At 33.0% G+C, this 26,666-nt stretch overlaps 1 protein-coding gene across 3 annotated transcripts in view; it reads left to right on the forward strand.

The window, feature by feature from the left end:
* The window catches only part of aralar1 (calcium-binding mitochondrial carrier protein aralar1), a 56,373-nt gene that overhangs the window by 18,528 nt on the left and 11,179 nt on the right, over window positions 1–26,666 (forward strand). For 2 of the 3 annotated variants that reach the window (XM_089632522.1, XM_089632520.1), the window contains exons 2-8: window positions 15,836–15,974; window positions 16,647–16,823; window positions 17,001–17,287; window positions 18,255–18,493; window positions 19,957–20,004; window positions 22,533–22,623; window positions 23,048–23,123. In XM_089632522.1, coding sequence (XP_089488648.1) covers window positions 15,926–15,974; window positions 16,647–16,823; window positions 17,001–17,287; window positions 18,255–18,493; window positions 19,957–20,004; window positions 22,533–22,623; window positions 23,048–23,123 — 967 coding nt within the window. In that variant the 5' untranslated portion in view covers window positions 15,836–15,925. The remainder of the gene's footprint in view (window positions 1–15,835; window positions 15,975–16,646; window positions 16,824–17,000; window positions 17,288–18,254; window positions 18,494–19,956; window positions 20,005–22,532; window positions 22,624–23,047; window positions 23,124–26,666) is intronic. The other variant, XM_089632521.1, reaches the window with a different exon arrangement.

Below are 26,666 nucleotides of genomic sequence, written 5' to 3' on the forward strand. Positions count from 1 at the left end.
ATTACGCAATGTTCAAGTATTCCACTGATAAGCAGTGCAAGTGCTTAATCCTCAACCGGCATGGCATGTACTCGCCAAGGTGACTGTGTGATAGTGTGACACTATAAAATTATATTGCAATGCACGATCTAGATTTTATATCTTGATTGTTGTGCATTTTATTGGTTTTCGCCATAGATATAACTGTTTGTCCATGGTTTTCCCTCATGTAATTAACTAATTAATAAAATCTAATAATATGTATTATTATTAAAAATATCTTTTGCACTTACTTTAATCAACATTATTAATTATAATAATTTATAATTGGCAGCAAGCGTTGCATATTTATTGTCATTAACAGTCCCTGCTTAGCAGCGTTGAGTTTTTTCTCTACTGATTGGAGCAGTGACAACGATCTATAAAAGAATATTATATTTTAACTTGTTTCATTCCTATTCCAGCTAAGGATGGGTTGTTTCACAGAATGTGAACAATTCACCAAATTTCGAAGTAAAAATTCAAGTTGTGTGAATGTTCTATCTATAAAATAATATTATATTATTTTAACTGCTTTTATTCCTATTCTAGCTAAGAACGGGTTGTTTCACAGAATTTGAACAATTAACCGAATTTCAAAGTTAATATTCAAGTTGTGTGAATGTTCTATTCAGGTGCTGTTATTATTTCATCATGAGCCGGTTGTTTCACAGTACAGTGAATGCACTTTCACAGAACTTGAATATTAACTTTGTCGAATTGTTCAAGTTCTGTGAAACAACCCGTCTTAATTCCCATATTCATCCGTTTATGCCTGTGACAGACCACGCAAGCGCGCTTTATTCTCGTGTCTTGGCCTATTTCAGCATATCGCATTGGTAGTGTATGGCGAGCGGTATGCTGAAATAGGTGAAGCCATTATGCGTATAGAAATAACCTAATAATGGTGTCAGTAAGTAACCTAACAATGGTGTCAGTAAGAATTAAATTACAATGAGTGGCTAATTTTATTAATAAGCTTGTAAGAAAAATATCTATAGTATACTACAAGAGCTAGATAATAGGGAGGAAAGCCATCCACTGCGCCTCGAAATGATCGAAAAATTCGTGACATTTGCCTGGAAAACAGGAGAAAATGTATGAAGGAGTTGTACTAGTTAGGAGCGTAAAGTCTACTTCTGCTAGAACAACCAGGCGTCCTCTTGTATAAATGGGGTAACAACAACTGTAACTAACGCCAATGGAGGTCTACTAAATAAACAGATTTTTAATTGCATAAGAAATACACACTAAGACAAGATATTATGAAAGTTTTTATCACTGCCCCACGTTGGGCGCCAATTTATAAGGTTAAATAAAAGTAAACATTAAAGTGAGTTCGAAAAAGACTTTATCGTAGGAAAAGTAAATATAACAATAAACAGTTATACATAAACAATATAACTATAATCGAGAAAGGCGACACGGCGCGGTATATCTGACTATTTACGAACGATAAAGAATTCCTCTAGGGCCTAGAGTCTAGGCACTGAAAGGGACGACATTCTCGCTAACAGTGTCAGTGTGAGCCTAAGACTGGCTCCTGATCTCTGCGTTTCTATACCTATTTATATAATTTAATCATGTCGAGGATTAATAACATGGCATTTTCATCGACGAGAGTAGGTGCACAGTCGCGAGAAGGGTTTGCAAATCCCGCACCTTTTTCAAATCCCGCGGAATCGGGGAATAGGATGAAGAAATCTGGCGGGAAATGCCAACATTTCATCATCTTTTTTTTATTATTTGGTATCGATTATCTTTGATACTAGTATATTACAAAAAAGATACTGAAAAGGTGAAACAGTACCTAATTCATTTAAGAAGAATTATCTTATCAATCATCTTTGGTATTATTAATATTATAAAAAGATATTGAAAAGGTAACTTTATAAATATTTTAAGAAGACTTTGACATTGACAGGAGACAGGAGAAGACCGGACCTTTGGTATTAATCACCCGGTTCCATGACAAATCAGAACAGTGCCAGTCAGAACACTTTTGATAGGTTATGAAAAAAAACTTACCTAAATAAACCAAGTTAACCTAATTTTGTTTTCGTCTCTTTTCATGACTTTATATCACTTTTCAAAGGTGTTCTGAGTTCTGTTTAACCGGTTACCGTCTGATACAATAATAATGCAATCATCGTGGATGTTGATCATCATCCCAATCGTTGAGGTCGCTGTCATTACTTCATTACTATCGTAAAACATAGAAAGGTCACTGCGGTGGACAATCGTACTGTGTCTATAACCCATGAAGTATCGATTTGCCTACATCTATGCAGTTAAAACTATGATCTAATTCTGATGTCTGGATTCTATAAGATACCAGTATTTTTTTAAACAGTAGACATCTCGTCCGAAAAATATGTTTCATTTTCTCTTTAATAAATCTAAACCTAAGATTTGTAAGTAGTTACTTAAATACCTACCTCCTTACTAACCATAAATATTTTACATAACATTTAAAAAAAATTCAAATGATAAATATGGAATAATTTGTCCAAAGAAATGTCACCATATCAATCTCAAATATTTTTTCAAACTTTCTTCAGGAAGGTAGATAGGTACCTACGAGTACTACAATATTGATTATTCCGATTTGACAGCTCCGTAATATGAACCATGATCATATCCAGCACGGCCACCATCTTAAACCGTTACCAGAACGTAACAAACAAATTTAAATTCAGATCAACTGCCAAATGGTTAAAACAGAACTTGGTTTCTGTCTAATTTGTTCAAATTTACACCATCTACTTTGGATGTGTTATTATTCGGCTCGTCAATTTACAGGTAAGTTTATTTAACTTTTCGAGTTATTTTTAGTACCCAATCGCAAGTTCGTGAAGTGTTTGTATGGCCTATTTTAATGTAAATTAATAAATGGTATGCGATGCATTCATTTACATTTAAAGCTTAGAATAAAAGGTTACCTATCAGTATGCTTTGTCCAATAAGTGAAAATGAATAAATACATATCTAATTCAGTTGTATTTTTTTTATGTGACACCTCATAAGAGCGCCCCTGTCTGTACAATGTAAAGGCAGGGGAGCTATGTTGCCACCCGGTTGGGAAGCGTTGTGAGGCAGGTTATGATAGGGGCTCTAGGAAGAGATTTATTGCGGGTCTTGAAGATGCCCGGATATCTCGACGTTTGCGTGACGATGGCAACTGATGTCAGCACGACTGTAAAGGCAGACACCACCCTTTGGCCTGAAAAGGCTTTCCAGGTGATTGCTTGGGCAGTTCAGATAGCACGTGTCTGGGGGAAGAGGAGATGGTGATTTTGGGATTTAGGTTTGTTTTGTTTGGGAGGTTTAAGGAGAGGTTGGGAGGGATCAGGTTAAAAAGGTTGGGTAGGGAGCTGGAGAGTAAAGCAACTGGACACACCAAACGTAGGGTTTGGTCTTCTGACTGCGGTTCTAGGCAATATAAATAATATAAACATCATAATAAAACATGGTACATGTAGATGTCATGATAACTGAAGGCTCATAGAATTATCGCTTTTATAGCAATAATGGTTCATTTCAACCACAAGATGCATCCAATTTATTTATCAACGCCAGGTAGGTACTGCTTTAAAAAGTATTTTTTATATATATTTTTGTCCTGTTCTGTATTTGAAAATTATTCAATTGAAAATGTATTTAATGTCAGTGCCAGTCAGTGCTGAGCGCGGTTATGGTGCGGTTTATGGAAAGATGTTTTCGTTCTCTTACAATATTATTTGAGCTTTATTTTAATAACAAGATATGTGTGAAATCTTAGTTATTGAAAAGCCTGTTATAGTATGGAACAATATTACAGAATATTGGTAAATAAAAAAACTTATGTTGTTGTTCGATGATTTTATTAAGTAATAATATGTTATTAAGCTATCTCAAATTAAAATACGGTACACAAAAATACAGAATACAAATACAGAAAAGTCGATGTTTTGTAATCACGTCGTAAAAAATTATATTATTTTTCTCTTATTCCGCTTCACTCTTAATACGCAATATTTCACTTTCAAATAAATGGATTTAGCTTTATTAATTCAAAACATAATTTATTATGTCGGGGGAGACGGAAAAATACGCACTTTTAATTTTAATTTCGTTTATTAAGTCACTTACGCGATACGTCAATTAGTATGCGGCGCCGTTATAGTCGCAGCCGACGGCGACTATGTTCATATCAAGAGTTGGATTATATTCATAACATCGTATTAGAATTAAATCACAAACCAGTCTATACCAACCTAGCGTAGCCCACAAACTACTTGAAAACTGGGATATAACTCTAAAGGGGACGTGAGCAGGCGTTATTAAAGGTTCCCCAACATTTATAGTAACTTTTAGTAATAATATAACTAAATTCAAGTATTAATTCAAAGTAAACATTCCATATTTACTGTGAAGCGGAATTCGTAACCTTTAACAAAAATATTTTCGGTCGCTTACATTGCTAACGCTGGCTATGAGATACATACAAATAATTAATGTACTACGTAATTGTACATCTTAAAAAGGCCTAAAGAAAAGTACACGTTCCAGACTCCAGAGTGGAAAATAGAGTATCGCCCTGGTGTAAGACCACCATTCAGAATTGAAACGTTGCTTGAAATGGCTTTGGCCGTGTTTGGTGCCCAGATCTGAATAGCCAGGTACTTCCCAACCTTTCTCTTACCCATCTCCTTCCCTCCCCACTACCTTCAGCCTCACAACATTTCCCATTTGGGGATGCCATAATCTCACTGGCTCCAGACGGTAGGGATCAGTGGGGACTTTTGTGCGCTTTCACATTAAAAAATATCACAACTATATAACAAGGTATTTCATATTATTATAAGAAATTACGGAAAACAACAAAAAACACCGTTAACTTTGACATTATTTGGCAAGTGTTAACATGTTATGGGACTCCTCAACAATTTGCTATAGTAGGTAGATAGATATGTTGGGTAGGTGCTGTTTTTATTTATTTATGTTGGGGATAGTAGTTGTATTTTTGTTGGGGACAGTATGTCTATTTTGCTTGGGGATATTAGTTGTATTTTTGTTGGTGACAGTATTTTTTATTTTTATTTTTATTTTTTTTTTATTGTTTTTATTTTAGTAATTTGTACATTTAAGTTTACAAATGACTAATTAATTATTACATTCAAATATACTATGTTTTTTTTTCTCGCTTGATGTGGCTCCTACACAACATCTTGAACTTTTCAATTGGGGCAGACTTAAGGTTTTCCGGCAGCGCGTTATAGTATTTCATCCCTTTATATAATATAGTATTCTGGGTATTCGCTTTGTCCTTCTTTGGTAGCCTAATTTGATTGTACGTCCTAGTTTTATGTTTGTGTATGTCCTTGTTGTATACAATTTTATTCGAAAAATATTTGGGTAGCAGGTTGTTTACAATTTTGTGTAAAAATATCATCGTGTTCAAGTTCAACATCTGTTTCACCGTTAGCCAATTTAGTTCGTTTAACATTTTATTTACTTTTGAATACCTATTTCGTCTGAGTATTGTTCTCATTGCCCTATTTTGGAGAATTTGAAATTTATTTTGCTCTCGGTCGTTACACAGGAAAAGGATAGTTGAGCAGTAATTAAAATGTGGAGCAATAATGGAGTTATAAATGGTGATTGCAGTTTTTTCGGACAGTTTTTGGCGAATTCTTCCCAAAAAAGAAATTTTTTTACCAATTTTCTTTTGGGTATATTCCGCATGTTTGTTAAAGTTCAGTTTGGAATCTATTATAACTCCCAAGTATTTTATATTGGTAACATTTTCAATAATTTCACCATCAATTTTGATTTTTTTTTTTGAAATTTAAAAAAATTTTTTTTTCAAAAATTTCTATTTTGCTTAGGGATAGTAGTTGTATTTTTGTTGGGGACAGTATTTATATTTTGCTTGGGGATATCAGTTGAATTTTTGTTGGGGACAGTACTCGACAGTAGTTACATTTTTGTTGGGGATAGTAGTTTATTTTTGGACCGTTTACAAAAGTTTATAAGTAACTAGCTGAAGTCAGCTTTAAATCAGATTTCAGTATGCAAAATTACATCAAGAAGTAACAAATTTCTGCTTTCAGGGGTAGGAAAGGGGGATTGGGTGGTTTATTGAAATCTGGTGTAAACAGTGACCTTCCTCTTGTTTTGAAGGTCATGTGTGCAAATTTTCATCGATCTTTGAATAAAACTGTAGATTTGTATAAAAATCAAATCATAGACACTCTTCTTTATATAAATAATAGTATGATTCGTTCCACTTTAAACTAGTTGTTTATTCAAGTTGTTTATCCATGACATGAAACCACACTTTATGATATTGTTTTCCAAGCTCGTTGTAAGTATTCTGGAAGAGATAACGTAGCTTTTATCATTTCAGCGGTGTTTGCTTTGTTTGTTTATCCTTCCTTGATAGAGAGTTAATGATTTTAATTGCAATTAATTGATCAAGTATCGCCCCTCCGCTGAAAGTGTCTGCACAATGTGTGCCATTTCTAATGAAAATTACAGGGCGATGATTGATTACCTATGTAGGGTAAAACGGAGGAATGGAACGGAGTTACGTTAAAATGGTAACACAAAGATGGTTCAAAAGTAAAAAGAAATGTCCAGTATCGTAATGTATTCACGGTGATCAGAAATTAGTGGTACCTACTCTCCGAAAATGTCGTAGATACTCTCAGTATCGCCCTGTGAATGACAAACATTCAGAAACGAAGCCTTGTTTGAGGATCAGATTTGAATAGCCAGATACTTCCCAACTTTCCTCTCTCCCATCTCCTTCCACTCCTCACTCCGTTCAGTCTCGCAACATAATATCCCTGGCACCATACAGTTTTGAGAAATTGGGATTCTTGAGTTTTGAAAAGCCGTCGCAAGGAAATCATAAATAAATAGATGATGTTGCATTTTAACAACCCCCTTCTGTTATGAAGGACGGGCTGTTTCACAGAATTTGAAGAATTCATCAAATCTCAAAGTCAAAATTTTGTGAAAGTTCTATTCAAGTTCTGTCATTATTTCATTTTAGCCGGTTGTTTCTCAGCACTTGGATAATAACAGAATTTGAATAGGAAGGACTTTCACAGAATTTTAACATAGAACAATTCATCAAATTTAAAAGTTGATTTTCAAGTTCTGATAAGATTCTATTCAAGTTCTGTTATTATACCATTACGGGTGAGTTGTTTAACAGAACTCAAATAATAACTGAACATGAATAGGGCTTTCACAGAACATGAAAATTAACGTTGAAATTTAATGAATTGTTCGAATTCAGTTAAACAACCCCATCCTAATAATTCCATTATTGACATTTACCTGTATTTTATGTAAGAAATGCATCTGAAATTGAATGACTAGAAGATTAGAAAAACAAGGAAGATTAGGTTGGGCTAAGTTTTATGCTAGTTTTTTCATCACTTTTACTGACTTTATATCACTTTACAAAAAAATTCTGATTTGTCATGGGACCAAATACATTATTTTTCTTTTCTCCCGTATGATTTAGGCAAAATGCACAACGGTTTTAAATTTTACACAACTGATAAACAACCACCAATGAATTACAATGGTACTGGTTATTGTTTATCAGTTTCGTAAAATTTAAAACACTTTTTTAGTAAGGTAGTATGTATAGTATATCTATCTATAATATATTGATAAAATTATTAAATCTTCCTAATTGAAGCCGCATCTAGACGGAGCCTTTTTTTACTCCCACTGCTTTGATATTATTTGCACACTTTTCCTTTCAGTGACATCCGTCACAGATTGTGTGAGTCATTTACTTACGCTCACAAAGCTTCTACCTAGATATGTACATTGTACAATGTACATACAACGCGGCGGATTTTTTGCGCGCTATCGGTTTTTGGCAGAGTTTTAAAATTCTTCTGTAACTCGGTTGTTTTTTATCACCTCGTGATACGTACTCTTTTTTCAACCAAAGCACCATTCCGTCTGGGAGATTTCACGGTGTATTTTATTAGGCTGGGCATCTACATAATCCATAATCATAATAACACCAAACGTATTTTTGTAACCCACTGTAACTCTTTGGGGAAAAAGAAGAAGAAGATTAACGAAGATGGTTTGAAAGGGAGGTATGAAGGATGATAGAGGGAGCGCGTTAATATAAAAAAATAACGATTTTAATGAATATGCGTAAGCGACTGTTGTGAATATATTTAATAAAATTTAGTAAAAATCTCTCGACATCTGAGTTAGTCATAGACTAATAAATATTACATCAATGGAGTTAGTAGCATAAAGAAACACTGAATTTTTCATACTTGTAACATGTTAAAAACAAAAGAACGCGTTTTTTAATAATTTTCGGAGCATACTTTGCCATTTTTTTCTAATGGGATTTTCTAAGGGAATTTCACATAATTACTTTTTCAACACGGCATCTGAAATAGATTATCTTAAAAAATAATATATATTATATGTATATAATTATATATTTTTTTGTTTTTTGTTTTGAAGCTTAAAACATAAAGTATACAAGGGAGAAATAGGCATTATATGTCGATATAAATTCGGAATTTTTATAGTTATTTTCGAAAGTGGTGAATTTTGTCGCCAATATCTTTTCTAGTATTACCTACTATTTGAATCAAAGTTTATAATGCTAGTGTACTAGAATGATTCTGAGATGATTCTGTGCATCCTGCTTTATTTAATTGTATTTTATACCTACGGACGCGTCCGTGTTCGGATGTTCGTTCATGCTTCGTATTTTACTCTTATAAATATACCCCATATAAATATTTAGATAATTATAAGGTTCACGTCCTTGTTAGTTTGGCTATTTGGCAGGTACGTACTACATCTTCACCTTATTCTAGTATTACCCATTATTCTAGGTCTTCCGTACACTCCCTCAGTTGCTAGCTACAAACGGAAATACTGCCATCTATAATTTTCAAAAAGACCATTTTTGTTAATATCCTCTAGTAATTAAATAAATAATACTGAGGTTTGATTAATTTATTACTAGATTTCACTCTTATCTTGCCAACAGCTGGTTATCACGCGGGGTGGGCACGGAGCTGCGTGGAACCGATTATTCTTCGGCATGGCCAACGAATGGCCGCGAACAGCTGTGACTATCCGAACTGGAAACGATTACCATTTTTTAGATGATTTTTAGATTGGAATGTAATGCGGCGATTTTTCAAAGGTTTTTGACCCCGACTGCATTTTATGAATATGGTGTTATTTATTGACAAAAAAATAACACCAACATTTTTGTTGTTTTTTAAATGATAAATTGATGCTTTTTCAGTAAGCACTGTAAAAAAATGCATTTTATGTCAACCTGGCGCTGGAAAACAAAATTTATTCATTTTTATTGAATAAGAACTAATAATAAACAAAAACTATGAACGTTTACCGATGGACTTAGTCGAGATCGTGGAAGTAAGTAAGTAAGTTCCATAGTCGAAGTGTACATAATCGAGATACACATTTGGAAACTATTGATTGTTAGGACGGGTTGTTTCAGAGAATTTGAAAAATTCTTTAAATTTCAAAGTTAATTTTCAAGTTCTGTGAAGTTCTTTTATTATTTCAGCTCTGTCAAGTAACTGGCCTATAATGAATGATACAATAACAGGACATTCACAGAACTCGCAAATGATTAATCGCTCATTAATCGATCGTCATTACTTTACATCTTTTCACTGTGCAGAATCTAGTAAATTATTTATAGTACTGGACGTCACACATTCCTGAATGTATTGAAACCGTCGAAACAAAGTTGATTTATCAAATAGCGCCTGTACACATTGGCCCAATGCATTGGGCCAATGCATTGGGCCAACATTGACTCCAACTCGCCAACATAATATGCCGTCGCCAACGTTGGCCGGTTAAAAGCGGTCATGTCGTTTAAGCGGTAAATCTAAAATGGCACATTTTAAATCGTCACAGAAAATTTATTCGTCAACATAAGCATAAAATAAATATACCTTCGTTATCGCAATTTTTTTCCTCATTTATTCCGAGAATAAAAAAACCCTATTCTGCGTTGGCCATTTAATCTTCTTTTTTAATGTGAATACAGCACAAGAGTCCCAACTGGCTCCGTCTGGAGACAGTGGGACTACGGCATCCCCAATTGGGGCGTGTTGTGAGGCTGAAGGCAGTGGAGAGGGGGAGGAGTTGAGGAAGAGGAAGGTGGGGTTATTACCTATTCATATCTGTTTTTTTGGAACTCTGTGCCTATAAATAAGCCAGACTTGAAAAGAATCCCCCGTTGCCAAGTTATCTTATCGTATTTTGTAACTTAGTTTTTGCCAGGAAAGCTGCTCGCATAACTGTGTCCAGTTTTTGGATTTTTCTCGAATCTTAGACTCAAGATCAAATTGTTCTACCGAAATTCGTAAATGATTGCGTTAGCCTTCGGTATCTTCTAACGCCATCTCTCTAAATATAGTGTTAGGAGCACCCAATTCCTTTCTCCTTATAATCCATTTTCAAGCATATTCTAAAGTTGGTTCCGTAAAAGATCCGAAATCATAGGGACGCACGCAGCGATAACTTCACTTGACGCCATCTTGATTAACAAGATCGGTTCGAGTTAAATTGAAACGTCTGAACGATGTCCTGTTCAATTTTTGTCGTTCAATAAAAGTCGTTCAACTAAAATCGCTCTTTCTGAACGGGGCATAAGATCCGTGGACGAAAACCGACAATAATCGGGTTGACTGGCCAACGTTGTCGGCCAACGCATTCGACGGCCAAATGGTCCGTTGGGCCAGCGCGTTGGCCCAATGCATTGGACGAACGTGTGATAGGCCCATTAATGATATAATATTTGTGTATAATATACTTTTAAAATATAACAACGGGAAAGTCATATATCATATATATTACAACATCTATTGCTTTATACCGTGAATGTTATTATTATATTTTCCATCAATGGAAATGTCACGTTGTTGTAAAACGCGGTATTTTCGTCAATGAGACGAATTAATATACTGCAAGAAGATGTCGCCCGAGATTAAACAAAAATGTGTTGAGTAAGTTATGTAAGAGACTTGTTTATTTCAGGCATTCAGCCACTGAATAGAAGATAGTACACACTAGAAATGCCTTCAATGTAGATTTGAATAGAAACCAATGTCCCCACTGACCTAGTACATTTTGGTTGTAGGCAATTTAGAACGCGCTCTGTCTCTCATGATACGTGTACATATGCAAGCCGAACCACGAATTATGAGAGTGCTGCTTGCGGTTGCTTCGTTCCTTTCCCTTCGCGCCGTTTGCTGTATTTGAAATTTAAACAAAGAATGATAAGACGTTTGCATCTCGAAACACGCCCATTTGCATGTCTTGTGTTCTTATTTATTCTATAAAATGCATTTAGCTGATTGAGCATTCATAATAAATGAATTAGGCGCGGCTGACGTTTCAATGTTTCGTCAATCAGTGATGGGACAAGCGACAAGTTAATGATCCATTTACTTCATCAGAAACGTTATACCTATATAATTATCCCTAATTTATTAATCATTACACCTAACTGCCTACATTAAATCAGGTAATACAAAAAAGAGGACCAATTTATTCATAACCACCTAATTAGGTCAACAATATTTTAGAAGTAGTTCTTTTTTTTCTTTACCCACTTCAAACGCCGCCATTCCTTCCCCTAAACAAATAGTTAAATTGAAATTACATACCGTATTCGTAAAAAGCATTATTTACGATGTGGCTTGCCGTAATAAATTCAAAATAAACACAAACATATATTTTAAACCACTTGGTGTTTTTTTTTTCTTTTTGCGATTAGAACCCACGAAAGATTTGCTTACCGGCGTAAACTTCACACCGTAGTGTTAATAAATTTAGGCTATCTCCTTTTTTCCAGTTTTTATTTTATCTTTTTCTCGATAATGTTATCTGTATGTCCAAATTCAGTCAGTTTCTTTAACAATTTGAGGTAGGATGCCTAATAATTTAAAAGCACCCAGAGTGAGTTTTACTCTAAGTAAAGTAGTATTAAACATCATAATAATCATTTCCGATATATTGAAAAATTATTTTTTAATATTTGTGTTATTTTTCTTTGTGTTTTGAGTGGGTTTACTAATTTATACTTATAAAATCGGGTCAATTTTTTGACATAACTGAAAGTGTTGAGGTTAAACTTACTGCAAATTTTGATTTATATTTTTTTTACTTATCTTTTGGCAGCCAATTTTTATTATTTGTTTCTTTGTTGTTTTTTTGAATATCCTTGCCCTGTAATCTTTGAATGTAGCTACAACTTGACTTTCAATCGTCCTTTACATTTTTTCTCATTTGTTAACACATTGTCTGCTGGGTAAAAATATAGTAGGGAATACTTCACTTTCATATTTTCACGATCTTTAAAAACCTAATTTTTTCATATTTCTTGAGTTATTCAACAAAGCTAGTAGAAGTAAAGAATATCTTTCGTGGCTTATATCAGTGAGTGGTTGGATATACGGTGTATGAAATGCTAGTCTTTGCATAGCTAATAATATTAATATTCAGGTTTTTTATAAAAGAAATTGTTATACATTTTTTTTCACTGCACTTGTGACGTTATGAAAAAATATTACTTTATTCAAAACCGATTTTTTTAATGTATATTATTAAGTCAAAGATTATCCTGATACGGACATGAGCCTAGTACGGTGGTCGAGGGAACTTAGAGAACTCGTATAAAATTTAAAAGCTTTTAATCAAAATTTAAAATAAATAAAAAAAAACATGTTTTAAGTTGTCCCCAACCTTCACTAGGACAGTGAAATATAAACTAATCCAAGTACCTACTTACCTAGATTATTTGAATGTACATTGTACATATGTTCTATATGTAGGTTTGAGAAAGAAAAAGAAAGTTCAATTCAGTATAGAGTACCATAAAATATAGACAGCATTATATGTATGTGGATTCGGGAGGAAGCAAGGGGGTGTGTGGAGAAAAGGAAGAAGTTTTAGATTGAATTACTTAAAATTTAAAAATACATCTTTGACTAGGTGATTTTTCACAAAAACGGCGCTTTACAAATTATCCTTTTTTTTTATGCTTCCGATTTTGTTGTCCGGGTTAAATCTTCCCCATAGGAAAAACTAAACCCTTCCACTCACTTTTCCACAAATGATCAGCTAGTCAATCAACATTATGTAAGTGCATTATATAAATAAAATAAATACAAAACAATACAAGAACAACAACATGTCAACTCACCAGATATCAAATGGGAAAAAAATTCACCGTCTCCAGATATTTTCATATCAGAGGGTTCGGCTCGGTAGAACTTCTAACAGGGCCTATAAATCCTACTGATCCCTCAACATAAATATTTAAAAAATCTTTTGTTATCCTACATGTATTCAAAATGACCGACTTTTGCATCTTTATATATAAATTTTTTGATAGATCTAATACGCCTAAATTTTTAATTAGAGAGCTAGGTATAATGCCAGTAGCCGAAATAACGAATGGTAATATTTTTATAGTCTGAGAATGCCAAATTCTTTTTATTTCATTTCCTAAATTTGTGTATTTTCTTATTTTTTCGCTACCAGATTTTTGAATATTACAGGAATTTGGTATAGCGACATCAATGATACAAGTTATTTTTTTATATATTATATAAAATATATATTATTATTAATAATAATAATAATATCCAATTATTATTATTAATAATACTTTTATTCTCTTTATATACATATATCTATTTCTTTTATTTTTAAATCATGATTATTGAACAAAGTTGAAATTAATGAACTCTTAGGGCCAGTTGTTTCACAGAATTTTAACAATTCATCTAATTTCTAAGTTCATTTTCAAGTCCTGTGACAGTTCTATTCCAGTTCTGTTATTATTTCAGTTTTGTGAAGTAACTGGCCAATGAGATAATAACAGAACTTGAAAATATACTTCGAAATTTGATGAATTGTTCAAATTATATGAAACAACCTGTCCTTACTAACCTGGTATATTATTATTTCTATTGTATTTTTATTTTGCATTATACTTGTAATATCAATTGTATCACTATGTTTTTTTTTTGAATATTCAGATACTTCTTTCGCTCCTGCTTTATAAATTCATCTACATTAATTCATATTAATCCTGCTGTGTACAGTGCACACTTTTGATTCCATGTATTGTTTTTATGTTAAAACCTTTTCGGCATATAAATAAATAACTTAACATTGTACACAGTTGTAAGCTAGTCTTACTTAGAGACTAGCATTACCTATTGTACATGTAAATCAGACTTTTCTCTTTTCATTCTAAAACCTATGTTTGTATATTTGACTGTCCTGATGAAGGAGAACAACTAAAATTAAATAAATCAAGTGTTTTTAACTAAGCAATCATCTTTTGCTGAATTATATAAAATATTATTCAACAGATGACGGACCGGACTGTATGATATGTTATATTTTATAAGTGAATGGCTTAGCTGTGATAAAATTAATCAGGTTATCAGATGATAATTTCTATATAAGATAATTATTTGGCATACATAATATTGTCGCTGGGAGGCGTTACCGATTCGAATCTTTATTTATTTATAACAGGTGTCGACATTTTGAAATGGAAGTTTACACAGATATTTTAATTCCCTTGTTATTTTCACCTTATGCTGTAAGTAACAAATATTATTTTATATAATTTTAGAAATTAATTATCAAAAATTACGAAGATAACGTCAATGAGGATATCTTTTAAGAATCAATAGGATTTGCCTTTAATCTCTTCTTACTGACATAAAATATATCGATTTAATTCAGTAACAATTGCTCCTCCCCTCCAACAAAACCATTGAAAGATTGGTCATACAGGCAGGAAGATAAAACAGTCAGTGTTGACCAGAGATGTGCTTTATTTCAAATAAATCCATTTAAAATGGAAATGCAAAATGCAAAATGGGTATTTTCCATTTTGCTTTTTAAATGCGTTTCTAAAAACCATTTTGCATTTTGCATTTTAAATGCTTTTCTCAATGCATTTTCCATTTTAAATGCTTTTTTGCAACATTCTTCCTACTATCTCCACTCATCTTTTTTTCATAAGCCCCAAATATCAGTCGGTCCTCAACCTCGCTATGAGAGATAATTTACATTTGTCAAGTTGCTCCCTGGTAGGAGCCCTGGCAATTGAGTGATACCATTACAAAAAATACTGATTCATATACTGAACATGGGGCCATGACGCTGTAATATTAAATGTTAGATAGCAGTTTCTATGTTTTTACGTCGGCAACATTACTCCCGCGCAAATTTTTTGTGGTTTCATAATCTGTAGTCGTGGTGTTTTTGGATTTACCATCATGTAATATGTTTGTTCTACATTGATGTCCATTATTAAATGACAAAATTGTTTAAAATTTCAATAATTATTTTAATTGTTTAACCTGAGAAACCATTTTGCATTTTCAATGCATTGTGAAAATAGGTATTTTGCATTTTGCATTTGAAATGCTTTTCTAAAACCCATTTTGCATTTTCAAATGGAAAAGTTTTGACCCATTTCCATTTTCCATTTCAAATGGTTTTGGGTACCCATTTTGCACATCTCTGGTGTTGACACTGTCTTTGGTGATATGCTCTCTTGAAGAAGTGGGTGGCAGCATATCCCTCCCTTCTGTTCTGCGCTCTTTCATTTTTCCAAAACTGTTTATAATAATAATAATAAATGTTTATTCCGGTATGTGGTGGGGAGGTTAGTGAAGTCCCACACATTCCATTTTAGTTTTATTAGCTGTTCTTATGTTTTCTAAACATTGTTTTATTTTTGCAGGGCGCAGGCCACCTAAAGAGGGCGGATGTGGACCGCCTGCAGGAGATCTTCCAGCAATATGCCTCCAAGGACGTGAAGGGAGAGAAGTTCATGACCGGAGATGACCTAGTCAGGAGATTTCTTGGACTTTACAATGAAGGTAAATATTAATTAATTATTATTATTTGATTGATGAAATAAAAAAAACATATTCATAAAACAATGCAACCATTGTTGAGCTATATTAGTTCATTATTGCTACTTTTCTGCCATGCTAGTCATTCTTCTTCCGTTTGTTGCCGATTAAAATTAAAATATATAATATTTTTGTTTGACAACTTCACTTATTTTTTTTTGTGAATATTTTTGGTATTGTTTTCTCTCTATGATAATTGTGCATATTGTTTGATTACGAATAGTATTATAGCATGCATATTGTGGAAATAAAACATTTAAACAAAAAAATTAAATTAACTTTCAGCAGATTATCAAAAAATCATTGTTTTGATAAACAATAATTCTTATTTTCTTCTGAACAATAAATAAAATCTCTTCCCTAATTTTTTTAAATTTCATTTCCCTTACTGCTATTCAGATTATCTCATTGAAAACAGAAATTTATTATTGTTCACCAAATAAATAATGAACAAAACATATGTATTATCATCAAAGATGTTATTATAATTAAAAAGTTTGTATTAGTAACCTAGCAGTGGTATTTTTATATACAGAATGGAAGACGTGCATAATAATCGTGGTGTAAATATTATGCAGAACCGGCGCAAGAATCTAATATGATGGGTAGTGAATTATAAATTTAAATGATTTTTAGGTGAATTCAATGAAGAGTCTGTCCGCCTCATTGCCGGGATTGTGGACATGGACAAGGATGGACTCATCTCCTTCGAGGAGTTTCGCTCCTTCGAGGGTCTCCTTTGTGTGCCGGATGCACTCTACAAGACCGCCTTCCAACTCTTCGACACCAATGGAAATGGAATGGTTTCATTCGGTAAGCCAATTTTCTAAATCTTTTAAATCGCCAAACTTTGAAAACTTTGAAGATTTTCTTGTCAATATTATCAAACCACATATAATGTAAAAATATGTAACTAATAATTTATTGAAAAATATTAATGCGTGATATTAATAATTAGGTATGTGTAAATCTTATTTTTTAAATTTTCAGATGAATTTGTCGACGTCATGAAGAAGACCCAATTGAACAAGAAATTGCCTTTCAACATGGACGGAACATTTGTGAAGCTCTACTTCGGTCAGGATAAGAAGAGGCTCATCACCTACTCTGAATTCAGCCAGTTTCTCCATGACTTTCATGAGGAGTACGCTGTGGAAGCCTTCAAGAAGTGCAACAAGGATGGAACTGGATTCATCAGCGCCGCTGACTTTAAAGACATCATGCTCAACATTAAAGGACATCTCTTGACCAAGGATCTTAGGAACAATTTATCTTCGGTAAGGGTTCAATTATTAGTATATTTTTTATTTAGTTTGAAATTTCAACATTCAAAGTTCTTTCCTTTGTTGAAGTTTTGTAATATCCATTTAACTGAAAAAAAAGATAAGCATCTGTATTGTTTGTTCCATTTTTTTCTCTACAAATCTCTGGTGAAGACAGCTAGTAAAGTATGATTCAACATTTTAATCTAAACCTATGTTTACAATTTAAATTAACTTTTCAATCGCAAGAACATTACTAGCTACAAACATATTCCATTACAGCCTCTGAAGGACAGATCTGACCGCGGGCTTTCATACATTATAAAAGTATTTTTATCTTTTTTCTATAATGTGGGGACATGTGATATGTTCGCCATTAGAAAAAAAAACAATTATTCTTCTCAGTTTGTCTCAAATATTTCTACTTTATTCCATAGATAAAATCCTAAAAAGTGTATCATTACAAATTGGCAAGATTTTTTCGTTGACAGTTTATAAATTACTTATATATTTGTTATTGTATAAACAGCATAAAAAGTGAAGTCACAGTTTTCTTATTAATCCCCCAAGCAAAGGGGAAGTTGTTTTTAATATATTGAATTCTTTCTAAATTATGTATGTTTTGAGTCTAAATGTTTAGGTAAGTTTTTTTAAAAATGTTTTTCATGCTAGTATTAAAATTTTATTATTTAGAATATCAATTTTTATTCCAAATACAAAAATCTGAAAGATAATTTTATCTAGTTTTCAAAATATTATTTGTTTTTATGGCAACATAAAAAATAAGAAATATATAGCACATTTAAAATACCTCGGAAGCATTCCAAAATTTCATGAGATATTCCACCGTTGCTTAAGTATTGTAGGTAACATATTTAAAAGACTGAAGGATAAGAGTAATAAGCCACCTTCACATGAGAGGCACAAGACGATACCAGGCCTGATCCAAGCTGGTAGCTATGTTATTTTGATTTTTCTCCAGGCGGCAGGCTATGGCCAGACGAGCAGGAAGGTCAGTTTCCCCTACTTCATGGCGTTTAACTCTCTTCTGAACAACATGGAGCTTATCAAAAGGGTATACCTCAATGCCTCCAACGGGCACAGAAACCAAGAAGTCACCAAAGAAGAATTCCTGTGTTCCGCTCAACTCATGAGTCAAATCACACCCTTAGAAGTTGATATACTTTTCCAACTATGCGATATGCTGCATCACGCTTCTGGGTATGTCTAACTTATTTATATTTTACCAAACTTATTATTATACAGGGTGTATTGGCACTAACCCGACAAACTTTAACCAGCTATTCCTTAGCACATTTGGAGTAAAAAATGTTATGGGCACTTTGCTGTCCGGTAGCATTTTTTTTTTCAATTAAAAACAAAAAAATTAAAAATTTCCACACTACATCACTGTCATTGGCATTGCTTTTCGTGTCCAACAGCTGTTATAAGCAAGTATGTCGAAAAGCGTCTTCGCTCTTTCGCACACACTAAATAATAATAGTTAAAAATGAGACGAATGGTGCCGTGCCATTTCGTTGTGATTGTAAAAGTGCGCCAATATATGGTGCCGTGCCATTTCGTTGTGATTGTAAAAGTGCGCCAATATAGGTACACACGTGCATTATTCAACGGAATTCGAATAAAATATTGCCAGATGGATTTTCAAACTTTGACAAAGGATAAAACAGTGGTGACATGTGGTGAAAATATGAATAATAAATTTTTTATTAAAAAAAATGTTACCGGACAGCAAAGTGCACATAAGATTTTTTACTCCAAATATGCTAAGGAATAGCTGGTTAAAGTTTGTCGGGTACGTGCCGATACACCCTGTATATTAGACAGTGGCTGAGTTGGCAACGCCTCTGGTTCCCACTCAGACGTCACGAGTTCCATTCCTCGGCCTGCTAAGTCTTATATCACAACACAAGCAACATTTTCTGCTTACTGTGATGGTAGTGGGAGATTTTCAAATATTGTCAGGTTATTCATAACCCGGGAATGTTTGCCTTTCTTTATGAATGAATAATTTTTTTTAAATAAATTAAATTTTATTTCTTATGAGAACACCAGCAACAGAACAATTGAGACAGGTAGCCTCAATTGGGGATTGATTTGAGGCCGTAGGACTTGAGGGCTGAGAAAAAGTATGTCGGGAATTACCTGACTATTTTAAAGAAATTTTTCATATCTGTCATTATTAATCTATTTGTTTGATTTCAAGGCCTTATATTTGACGAGTTTCTCAATAACGTAATTAATGATGTTAATTTATTCATTCATGATTCATTTTATTTTACAGATCAATTCAATCTTAACGTATTTACTACAGGCGTATATATATTTATACTGTCAGATTATTATATTTTTATTATCAATCAACAATAATATTATGTTGTTCTTGATATTCCATCCAAGCAATAAATAATATTGTGCTAAATTAGAAAAACAAATAATTTTGTTGATGCAAAATTTTATATCTACATTAATAAGTTTACAGTAAAACTCTCTTATAAGGTTAACAAATATTTAAGTTTTCAAAGGATTGAAAAACAGAACTTCTTATGTGGAAACCTTATAAGTGCGTTTCACTGTCTTACTTCTTGTATTATATTTAAATATTTTCTTTAGGCTTCAGGTACAGTTTTTAATTATATAATTGTTTTACGATTTGAATACAGTGCTACCGCAACCAGCGTAGATTCAAAAAATGTGCAGCTCATCAGGGGGTTGGTTTCTATATTATACAGTGATAGTCACTTGTTGTTGTGTTGTTTGCATTTAAAATTAGCACCATTGTAAGCACTTCGGCCTATCTCTTCCCGCATTTAAAATCTTTCTTAAATTGTTTAGCTAAAATAGGTACTGGGATGTCTGATGGGAGGTGCCATTATAACCCCTCAAAATGACAATTCAACACACCTTTAAAAGGTGATATAAAGTCATTAAAAGTGATGAAACAAACCTAGTTTTTGTTAACTTTATAACACTTATTATAGGTGTGTTGAATTGTCATTTTGATGAGTTATCCGGTTACCCTGATTCTTTGGTAGTAGATGTCAACCGAATACAATTATTATTTTATTTTTTTTTAATGTAATCTCTTAAAGTCTTAATATTTTTCAAATTTAAAAAAAAAAACTTGCCAGGGTAAAGATTTACTGATGAAGATGTCACGAAGGATGCTGTCGAAGCCCATTTCTAAAACTAGCGATTTTTTTGACCACTTTGAAAATTATGTTTCGTCAAGAAATGTATTGACGTTAGAAAATGTTACATTTAAAAATATAATATAAATATATTATATTATAATATAATTTTTTGAAGTTTGTTGATTTTTACCACCCTAGGTTCATTTTCCATCACACTCCCCTCGTACCTGTAGTATTTTAGTACAAACATGTTTTGTCATTGTATATAGTTACAACAACTATTAAAACATTACAACCAATAAAATAAAATAACAGTGTACAAATTTTTGTAAAAATTTAGTGAAATCCGAGAAAAATTTGAAAATGCTCTGCTTCCCCAGGAGAAAAACATTTTTCTATTTATTTTCAATATTTTTACTATACAATCCCTAAATACCTTATATGTAATGAACATCTCAAGTTTAATCTTCAGTTGGCTCTCAAGGAGCCAAGAATAGTTAAAATGTATTCAAAATATATTCGACTTTTTGCTGAATGAGGGCGGTATACATAAATACATCATTGAGCTTCTTCGAGTAATGCTTAAGAGTGTTACATTTACGCATAGAAAGTAGTCCTAAATCATTAATGCTTAGAGTTTATGAAATTTGTTTTTTATCTTTTGTGTGTAGGTACTAATTTTTCATACAAACTAAAATAAAGTATTGTAAGTTTGTATAGCAATCTACCCATTTGCTACAATAATCCATAATAATAATTTTCTATCTCAAATAAATAGTGTTGTTTCTTCTTTTTCTGCTTTATTATCTTCATTTTAGGCAAAAGTAGACCTATGTGAAGATGCGTTTGTGAATTTCTCTGTTTAGCCTGCTTTAATATTTTTAAATCTCAATGTGTAATTAAAATTGTATGAATATTGCAAATTTTAACTTAGTGTTTATATGCACCGTGTTTCACGCTCATAATGCGAAACTTGGTGGTGGTTATTCAAAATAATCTAAGAAAATAAGTCTTTTAAACAGATCAATTCTTAACCAAAAAATGAATTCTAATACAAAAACAAAATTTAATAAAAATAGTCCAGTGTAATCGTAGCTTTACTTTTGCGAGTAATGCTCATGTTTGGATAGCAAAATGGCCACCCACACATTTCAAATCTTAAATAGAACAGCTGACAGACTGCAAAGAAAAAAATATCATTAAGGTTTGTTTATATGAACGCTTTGCAAACCACACAGAAATAATAAATTTATCGTAAGTTTTTTTAATTGGAAATAAATTAAATAATTATCCCCCAAAGTTTCGCGGCATGAGAGTGGAACATGGTGCATACCTTTTATCTCTTTTGTCATGTTGTGCATCCAATTGACATAAGGCAACTTACAAACAATGATTTTGTGTACATAATTTTTATGTCAAGTTGATATAAATTTGACAAAAAGATTAGAAACAATGATTTCGTGTACATAATCTTTATGTCAAGTTGATATAAATTTGACATAAAGATTAGAAACAATGATTTCGTGTACATAATCTTTATGTCAAGTTGATATAAATTTGACATAAAGATTAGAAACAATGATTTCTTGTACATAATCTTTATGTCAAGTTGATATAAATTTATGCTTTTTAATTTCATTGCACTGTTACTTTCATGTCTCTCGTGGACTTTTCAATAAGTATGATTTATTTTTTATGTGAGTTTTTCACTGCATATTATCATTATTTGCTTCAATTTCAATTTCTAAATCATGTACATAATATTTGATTCCATGATATTTAATAAAAATGAAAATTCAATACACCTTAAAGTGATATAGTCATTAAAAGTGGTGAAACAAAAAATAGATTTAATAGTTACCTATGTAACCAAGTTTTTGTTTCATCACTTTTCATGACTTTATATCTCTTTTTGGAGGTGTTTTCAATTGTTATTTTGATGACATACCTGGTCACCGTACTATTTACTCTTTAATCTGACTAATTTTAATTATTGTTTAGATGATTGCACCCATTTTAATTATTGTTTAGACGATTGTACCCATTTTCAAAAAAACAATACTGATTGAAATATTGTGTGTATAATATTAATAATTTGATTGCAGAAGAATAGTTTACAATGACCTTAACGCCATCACTCCAGAACAATATTTTAAAGTTGTGACGAGAAGAATCGCAGAAATCAAAGCAGTATCTGTAAGTGTTTAAACTTCAATTCAAAATTTAATTCAGTGTAAATATTTTAATAATCTGCCAACATTTTTTCAAACAAAGCTAGTAAACACCACATTTATTTTTTATGCTTAATGCTGAGCGGGTTTCGCTACAACCATAGCTTCATCAGGGCTGTATAATACTATTATAACTAACAGTATTATACAGCCCTGATGAAGCTACAGTTGTAGCAAAACCCGGTCGAGATTAAGTATAAAAAATAAAAGTGATGTTTACAACGTTATTGTTTTATTTTAAATTATAATGTCACATCACAAAGTAACGGCTTCTTATGAAAAAAAAAACAATTATAGTAATAAAACACATCACTAGATTGCTTTTGCAATAATTTACAATACTCAATAAGGTTTGTTCAGTTACTAATTATTATAAATACATTTTCCAGAGTCCCGAGGAGCGTGGTTTCTTCACCGCCATCTTGGAAAGCGTTTACAGATTCACCCTTGGTTCCGTTGCTGGAGGTATGTTCATTAATATAATACAAAATACTAGTAATTAGGGCTGTTTTCTTTAGCGACATGTGTCCAAGTTGGACATAGTTTGTCCTGTTATTTTTTTTTTTCCCTTCAAATACAGGCGTTTTGTGCGCCGTGTGCTAGCTTACAGTAAATTCGTAATTACTCACTGTTGTTAGGCAAAATTATGTTTTTATAAATTGTACTGTCCAGCAGATAATGTATTTACCAAAAAATTATGTTTATTGCACAAGTAGTTTACCTAAAATAGTTTCTTATATTCAGAGAAATTATTTTTTTCTCCCTATTGTTATATAAAAAAAGTTAAATACATATAGAAATCAAACCATAATTTTATGGTTTTATTATGCTTTGCTAAAGCTAAATAAGAGTCCTTCACAGTAAATACTAGCTAGCGTCTACCCGGCATTGCTCGGAGATTTTCTCTACTTTCTATAAATATAATACGTATATATTATATATATAAACCTTCAGGAAGAAATTCTCTAAATGATAGTAAAAACCAATGGGGTTCTTCTCTTAGGTCAATTGGTGTTTGACCCCCCAAAATTATAAGACCACGATAATAATAAACTATGTGCATCAAAACAACTGGTCTTATTCTTAATTTATTTGAAATGTACCGCGAAATAGCTGAGCTGCGAGCGGCGGCGGCGAGTGACGAGCAGTGACATCTATTGTCTCTAATAGAAGCTTTCATTCACAAGTGGCATCTTCTGTCCCTATGCACGCACCATAGAATAGACGAGATTGCACTATGTCTTTCGTCTAAGTAAAAATTAGGTACCGAAGAAAGCTTAGGGATGCTTAAGTCATAGCCGTGAGGGAAACAGCACAACGAATTAGAGGTGGGTGAGTTCTGCATTTTTCCGGAGGCATCCGAGGACTGCTTCCTTTTAAAAGAACTCGAGTTCTTGGAGTGGGTCCCGGGTCCGAGTTCTTGGGTGCGGACTGGGTACTGGGCGACTACCGGGACGCACGGGTCCGGCCAAGGACTCGGCACTCGGACTCGGATAGAACCCGCGAAAGAACTCGGACCCGTAGCAGGACAAGGACCCGCACAAGAACTCGGACCCACACGAGAACACGGAGTCAATCCCGTCACCCATCGCACCCGAGTCGCGAGTTGTGCAGTTTACATTTTGGCGAAGTTCATCGAAATCCATTCGTGTCTTGTCGTGTTCCAGCTGATTGGGCTACGGCTAATGCGAGGCCGTAACGGATGTAGTATTAGGTTCCAAGTTCCAGATGATAATTTTAGCACACGCGTAAGCAGTAATAAATCAAATGTAGTAACATAAATTTCGGTTGTCGTTGAGAATTTGTCGTTTTCATAATCTCTGTCCATCGATATAGATAAAGGTACTTGGTCGAAGCCTCTATCAAATGAAACTCAGTAAAGGCGAGATGTTTTAAAAACAAAGTCAGGAAGTAGTTAGGTACAGCATTAAACTATTAAAATTTTAACAATTAACAACATGTTTTAATATCTATTTACTCCAGTCCATTTTTTTTTACTTTTACAATACATACACACTTTGTTCAATATATTATTGTGGGATTTGTGTGTATTATATACTTGATTTGTATATTTTTCCTTTTGGTTTCACAAATATATACATATATATGTCTCAGGATCATTAAAAATAAACATTTGCCAGAAATTTACAGGCAGATTTGGGAGCAAAACTAAAAACGCGAATACTTAGATACTTTCTAAAACAGCCATGAAAAAGTAAAAAATGTTCCGCGAAATTATCACGTGAAACACACGAGAAAACGCATGCTAAAAACCGGCACACAGCAAAACACACGAGACAAACGCGTGCACAGCAGACCTCCCACCGCGCCGTGGAGCACGTGTAGTCGATATGATTTTGTGACAAAATGAATATTATATTCCTCTCAGCGTTTCCCAAACTTGTTTCCGCAGTCCTTTTGGTTTTATTTTTTTCACAGATCCACAAAATTTTATTTCACTCAATATTGACGTATTGTTTAAATAAAATCTAATTCAGTACCTACACATTTTAGAACCTACCTATTTACATTAAAAAAAACTAACCTTAATTAATATTTTTTAAAGGAATGTAAGACAGTATAAATATGGAGAAAAAGTGCACGGCGTAATGCACAAGATTAAGAAGTTACCGCTTCATCGATATAATAAGTATAGATTAGCCCTCCCATACCTAATTTCAATCCAAAAGTAATACCACCTAACGCGTCATTTCATAATACTACTAGGTACCTACCTACCGATCGAGTTCCGTCGCATCTGTTGCGTAACGTGGTTTTTTTCTTAGGAAGAATTTAAACATTTTGATCTTTTGTTACTTTTCTTTGTACGCTGCCTCGGATCTATCTGTTAGGTACATCTATTTTTGAAGTATTCATATAACTGATCAATTTGTTAATAATAAAGTTTGCGATAGCCCGTACCTAAAATACTACGGACTGCCTCATGTTTGTGTTTGAAAAAAAAAGATTTTCACAAAACTAGCGATTCTGTTGCCGCGAACTTACTGGAGGACAAATTTGCTCCACACAGACCAATAAAAGGTAAAAAACCAATGCTTATTGTGATCTTTGGACTGCGAGAAAATGCACTTTGTTTTTGATAAATGTTTACGTAAACCAATGTTTTTGGTTCGGGTGGCATTTTTAAGATCACAGGGCTTGTCTAGAGATACTTGGTCGAAGGACCGCTTAGATAGTTTGGACATGAAGAGCGGAGAAAGGTGTTTCAGGAGATTATTAGATTAGTGTGTGTGTAATATGGAAGATTGATTTGCGGTATAAGTCAGGGAAGACAGAGGCCATTTCACAACCACCTGAATCAAATTCCTAAGATTATCTTTATTTATTTATTTAGTACAGGATGCACATAATGTTGGATATTTGGCATAGCGCCGTTTTGTGAAAAAATCACCTTATGGGCGCTGTAATATGTCATAGGTATCACAAAATGAGAGTCGCAATTCATAACAGAAGACAATAATATTTTGTTATGAGATGAAGTTAAATGTAAAATAATAAATTAATTAGAGTTTTTATTTTATCCAGACTCCAGACCCACCATTTGGGAAACGCTGTAACAAACAATCGGCTTGGCTGCAACTCCCGAATTATCTGATTTAGCCAACAATTTTTTTAAAAATATGTAAAAAGGGACGAACAATGGGCTTGATTTAAGGTAATAACTTTCGGATGGCTGAGCCTTCCAAGGTTGTTCCTTCAAAATCCAATGAACTTGTTTTATCTGTTTTCTGTAGTCGTTGTAGTTATTAACAGTGACAACAAAAATACAATATTTACAATGAAGTGTTATGGATATTATAAATAATAGGCAAGATGCTTTTTAGTGGCTTGTGTTTTTTAGAAGATAAATAAAAACATCCACTGGAGCGCTTTTCGTCAAATTTTTGCAAGTATTGCAATACCTCTAGGTACATCCTAGAGTACTTAGTGAGTCTAAAAATATTGGAAAAATGGTAAAATCTAGGTGAATTCATTGGCTATAAGCCG

The sequence above is a fragment of the Hesperophylax consimilis genome, chromosome 6 (assembly GCF_061612785.1).
Source record: "Hesperophylax consimilis isolate HC1 chromosome 6, BYU_Hcon_1.0, whole genome shotgun sequence".
NCBI classification, from domain to species: domain Eukaryota; kingdom Metazoa; phylum Arthropoda; class Insecta; order Trichoptera; family Limnephilidae; genus Hesperophylax; species Hesperophylax consimilis.